The sequence below is a fragment of the Miniopterus schreibersii genome (assembly GCF_964146895.1).
Source record: "Miniopterus schreibersii genome assembly, chromosome: 11".
Classification (NCBI taxonomy): domain Eukaryota; kingdom Metazoa; phylum Chordata; class Mammalia; order Chiroptera; family Miniopteridae; genus Miniopterus; species Miniopterus schreibersii.
The window spans coordinates 66,531,934-66,537,933 of NC_138111.1; the positions used below are offsets into that span (position 1 = coordinate 66,531,934).

General features: G+C 46.2%; 1 protein-coding gene across 1 annotated transcript in view; it reads right to left on the minus strand.

Annotated features, from left to right (window-relative positions):
* HSD17B3 (hydroxysteroid 17-beta dehydrogenase 3) overlaps nt 1–2,663 on the minus strand; it is a gene marked incomplete at both ends in the record, with an annotated part of 39,858 nt that extends 37,195 nt beyond the window's left edge. The window contains one exon of the mRNA XM_081151229.1: nt 2,510–2,663. Within this exon, the coding sequence (XP_081007355.1) occupies nt 2,510–2,663 (154 nt within the window). The remainder of the gene's footprint in view (nt 1–2,509) is intronic.
* Nucleotides 2,664–6,000: the final 3,337 nt, after the last annotated feature.

The following is a 6,000-nucleotide window of genomic DNA, read 5'->3' on the forward strand; positions in this document are numbered from 1 at the left end:
AATGAAGCTCTATTTATTTCTTTTTATTTTTTTGAGGGATTGGTGAGGCCGTGAAAAACGCACTCCAAATGAAACAAAGCGCCTCAGCCAGGGAACATTTCCCTCAGACCCCATAATGGTTTAGGCTTTTCGAAGCCTCAGTTCATCAAGGGCGAGCAGTGCACCCTATTATCTCTCTGCCCACGCATCCAGCTGTCACTGTAGGACGTTTCAAGGTTCCTCCTAAAAGCCAAGTTCTCCCCCCTTCCCTTCTCCACCCCCACAGATCAGCAGCAATCAAAGCCCACGGAAGGCAGGGAACTTAACAAAGAGGAAAACACAGAAATGCGAAGAGCGGATGGCGTGAAGTGAGGGGCCTGAGGAGTCCACTCCCGGGCCTATTGACTCATAGGTACCAGTCAGATGGGCCTTCCACTCCTCTCATAGCCAACGCTGCTGGGCTCCAGGATAGACGTCGCTCGGTGAATGTCACAGTTTCAAAATGCGCTACAATTCAGTAAATATATATCTGCAATTTACCTTTGTGCCAACAATTAAAAGCTATGCTTTCCACAAGGGTGAACAGAAGATGGGTATACACTTCGCTTTCTGAAGAGGGCAGACCAAGCTGCCCACGCTCCCAGCAGCACACTGCAGAAGCACCCAACTTCAGTAACCGCCAGTGATGTCACCGGTTTAATTAGGCACAAAGCGAATCCTGTTCCTCTCAGTAGAAGCATATGCTCAGGGTTATCTTCACCTCACTTCCCTCTATTACGGGGACAGTCAAAATCACCCGCGACAAGGCCGGTGTTGTAGTTAAGATAATAGCATCAGTAAGTGGCTGGTGGCTATTGAGTGCTTTCTCTCCGCCATGCATGCACTGTTTCAGGTGTTTTAGCTGCATCATCTCACTTAATATTCAAAACAAGCCTCTAATGTAGGGACCATCATCATTCTCAGTTTATAGATTGGAAGCCCGGAGAGAGGAAGTTCTTAACTCTATCAAGGTCACACTGTTAAAAAGGATTATGATGGGATTTGAACCTGGGCTGTCTGACTTGGGGCCCACAAGTCTATTAAGATAAACCAATGACATAATTAGCGAATCAATCACAGAGCTCTGGGGAGTTTAAAATTTCAGTCTCTAGTAATTGGATTCCCCCCCCCCATTTGAACTATATGATCTTCCGAATATCTGTCCACACCCAGGGACACTTTCCTACTGCTAATGACAACACCACTCAACACTGACTCAAGAGACAGGTAAAGATTATGGTTTCTGAGTCAACAAACGCTCTACTCTCTGGGTTCATGGAAACTTTTGGAGCGTGTGCCCTTAGAGGGGCTTTGCCCAGCACCAGGCAGCATTTGCACAGAGTTCTAAGCCCCCTCAGGCGTGGGCATTTGCATTTGTGTGGAGCAGAGTGTGTGGGCCCAGACCCCTCACACTCGGGCACCCAGCAGTTCCCAGGACAGGCGAGCTGCCCGGGAGGAGGGAGCATTCACACCTGGCAAATGGAACGCACCCCAGGTCAAACCCACTTTCCATTCCTAACGATTTTCATGTGGTAAATTTTTCTCTTTCCATTGCTAACATTATAAGATTGGGGATGCAAGATGCCTAGTTAAATTTGATTTTTGGGTAAACGATGAATAATTTTTTAATATAAGTACGTCCCACACAGCATTCAGGATGCCACATACTAAAAAATCACTCCTGGCTTATCTGAAATTCAAATTTAGCTGAGTCGCCTGTGTTTTATTTGGCAGCCCTATGAGACTGTTTACAATTTCTCCTATTTAGCCTGCATGGTGTTTCTAAAGCTGCTTAAATCTTTTCTATAAGTCACTGGGTTTCTTGTGCCCAGCTTACAAATGGAACCTTAGTACTTTATTTGAGGAGATGCTGAAACCATAGCCTCATGCTCTCTACCTTAAACCCAGTCATGGGCTAAAATTCCAGCAGTCCCAGGAATAAGTCCCATTGCGAGGCTGCGATCAACCTGCTTGGGACACACGCAGACCCAGATTCTATCCTAAAAAGGTGCCTCCACAGGGACCTCTGTTGCCCTCACTTCCTGAAAGGGCTCAGAGATTTTTTTTCTTTAATAAAGTGAATTAAAATTATTTGGGTCTCAGAATTTTGAAACATCCTGTGGCAAAACAGAGACACTCCGGGCTTCTGAAAATCAGGACAGGAGGACGCAGAGGCTTCTGCGGCTTTTGTTATTTGTACCATCAGAAACCGCACGAGGAAGAAGGACAGCCGGTGTGACCCGCGGACAGCACGTGGGCACCGGGCACGCTGTCCACCCTGCTTATCTCAGACCCCACGTCCTCTTCTCCCACCGGTTCTAATTTTATTCGAGCTTTCCAGAACCTCCCACACACACACAGCACACACACACTTAAAATCACACAAAGGAATTCTACCTTTGCTCCAAGGGAAAAGATCAGCATGTCTTTTTGAGACGCAAATCCTAATAAGCAGGAACGACAAAACCCAAGAGAGGGACCCGCTCTTTACCTGCCCACTGTCCCATTGACTTCAGGAAAGACCTCGGCAAAACTTTCCAGAAGTGCAGGAAGAGACATTTGGAGCATCTCGCCCACTTTGCCAGGTAGGCCAGGCACACCAGCAGCCCCACAGAGATGAAGAAAGGTTCCAGCGCCTCCCCCATGGTGGCGGCCGCGGATGCCCTGGCAGAGGGGCCCTGGAGCCGCAGTGGCAGCCGGGCAGTGGCAGCCGGGCCCTGCAGGCCTCGAGGGCGTGGCTGCCAGGGAGGCGTGTCAGCCACGGCTGCAGTCACCGGGTGAGTTCCGCCGGTGGAGACCTTTAGATTAGAGTAGCTTCTTTGCACAATCCTCCGATTCACAGGCTTGGGAATAAAGTATTCTTTCTAATATCTCTATAACACTGCCGGGCTTTTGTGCCCGTAGGGGAGTTGCTGAAGGGGTAGAAGGCGGATGTGAAGAAAGATAAAGCCTGGACGAAGCGAAAATGGCAGCCCAAGGTTCTCTCCCTGATTAGGATGCAGCACCTTCAAAGTCACGTATTCAGCAACTATGTGTCGCCTGCCTTCCAGGTGGCATCGCGTCTGAGGCGCTGAGACTATACAATAGACAGCAAGACTGGGCCACTGCCCCGGGGAGCTGAGATTCTAGAAGGGGAGATGGGTAATATGCGAATAGCTAGCATGGGGGGGATATCAGTGCCATGAAAAAGTGCTACTGAGTGTCCCGGAAGAGTGACCAGTGATCACATACTCTCGGGAGGGTGTTCAGGAAGGAACTCTGTAAGAATGGCACTGGGAGCTGACATCTGAATGAAAAGGAGGAGCCAGGAAAGATGAGGGGTCCCCTCCAGGGGGAAGGAGCCACTAGTACAGATGCGCTGAAATGGGGAAGATCCATGAGTTTGAGGAATAAGTAACACAGCCCAGTAGGGGACCAGTTTGTAGAGGGCAGGGAAGGAAAAATAAAGTAAGGGGGGTGAGGAGTGCGAACTTCAGTCCACAAGCAACAGGAAGCCGTTGAAGAGGGCTAGGCACCGAAGCCATCTAATCTGAATTACGCTTTTACAAGGTCACTCCGGATGCTGAGAGAAGATGACCTTCTGGGGGTAGAGATGGAGGGTGGGCATGACAGCTGAGGCAGGGGGAGTGAGACTGTGGCAGTCATCCAAGAAGAGTGTCCCAATGTCACACTTGTTTGGTGGCATTACCCAATCTCTTGCCTTTAAGGACGCTCTGTACGCTGAAGACTCCCCCCCCCAAATGTACAATTTCAGTGGGAACCCAGGCTGGTCACCCAGGCTTGCATATCCAACCGCCTGCTTGCCACCGCCTTTTGAGTGCCTCACAGTATGTCTAAAACTGGTCGCCGATATTACCTTCCAATGTCAAAACCTTGATCCTCGCAGATTTGCCTAGCTCAGGAAACGGCGACTCTCGTCTCCCAGTTGTTCATGTTAAAAACCTTGGAGATATCTTTGACTTTTCTCTTTCTCTCCCATCCCACAGCCAATATGTCTCCTGTTGGATTTGTTCTCAGTTTTAGATTATGCTGGGCAACACTGCTATGGATATTCTTGTATTTGTACTTTGCTACACGTGTGTAAGTTCCCCCCCACACACACACACAATTGCTGGTCACACATATCACACATGTAGAACTTCAATTTTACTATTACTATGTATCAGATCCACTTAGGAGACACAAAGCACACAGCAATGTGAACAGAGCCTACGCAATATAGAAAAATTACTAACTACTGATAAGGAATTTGCAACTAAAAGGGCATAAAAGGGAACTCAAAAGAACACCCAAGGGCTGAAGGAGAGCACCTAAGGAACAGACAAACTTGGAAGGAGGCCCTGGGCCCAAGACTGGGTTCAGACCTCCCTGGAAAGAGCGTGGTGGGAGCCAACCGGATGGTGAAGTTTTCGGGCAGCCCTGAGACACAGCGGTTCCCAATCGGATGAGGCTGGTTAGCAGGGGACTGCCGCCTGGGACAGAAGTCCCCGCTGGGATGCTGACAAAACTTGCGGGAAAGCTGCCAGTGGGGGGCGCTGCAGACACCACTGGGGCCAGCTCTACTGGGGCTCAGATGGGGAAGAACTAACATTTATTTTCACACTATTGAGCCTTTCAACCTATAACCTTGGCATATTTCTCCTTTTGTTTCTTCTTAATATCTCTCAATGCATTTTTATAATTTCTTCAAAAATGTTTGCACTTATAAAAATTTACATTAAGAAAAATATCAAAAACATACAAAAGTAGAGAGACTAATTTAATGGACCCCCCATTTACACAAAGTATAACTAATTATAATGACAGTTAATAATAAAATTTATTATCATTTAATGTCCTTTGTTACTTTTTATATACCCACTTTCCCTCCCTCCCCAGAATGGAAAGGACTCTATATTTTGATTTTTTTAAATATGTTTTTATTTATTTTAAAGAGAGGAAGGAAGAGAGAGACAGAGGGAAACATTCATGTGAGAGAGAAACGTCCACCAGTTGCCTCCCATACGCACCGTGACCAGGGACCGAACCCTCAACCTGGGTTTGTGCTCCGATCAGGAATCGAACTGGCCACCTTTTATTTAGATGCACGAGACGATGTTCAGCCAACTGAGCCACACCAGCCAGGGCAAACTCTGTATTTTTTTAATTGAGGAACATTGGTTTATAACATTATATAAGTTCCAGGGGTACAACATTATAATTTGACATCTGTGTACACCACAGTGTGCTCACCACCAAAGGTCTAGTTTCCATTTGTCACCATACCACTGACCCCTTTTCCCATTTGTTGTCCTCCCAACCCCGCCCCTCTTGTAACCACTAATCTGTTGTAGGCATCCATCATATTGTTTTGTTTTGTTTGTTCATTTCCTTTCCTTAGCATAACACCCCTATGGAGGGAGTGGCAGGTGCATTAACAGCGCTCGAAGGTTCATCAAAATGTTGCTTCCAGAATTAAAGGACAGCCTGCATCCTGCAACACAGAAGTTCATGGCAACCCTCAAATGACAGTTTCCAACTCGAAAAAATTTAGGATCTTTTCTCTACCAGCTATAGAGGATGCAATGTAAACACTGTAACTCAAAGAGAATTTCTATAATAAGTGATGTGACTCCTGGGTTTTGCTTATGTATGCAGAAGCAGTAATGGTCAGCTGGACCAAATATATACTCAAAGATCAAAGTCTAAGAGATCCTTTATAGAGAAACTTTGGGATAATCTGATGACTGAAATTTCTTAACTTGAAGGAGCTATGAGGAAGAGACAAGATTATTGATAGCTTTATATTTATATGTATTTCATATTTATATTATTATATTATAGATATTATATTATATTATTATTATTATTATTATTATTAAGAGATGGAATATAAAAGGAAAGACCAACACATAGATAGCATGATCTTCTACACATGAGTTCTTCCTGACATGAAGGCCTAGTAAAGACAATTACTTTGGAAAGTGACTCCAATGAGCAGGA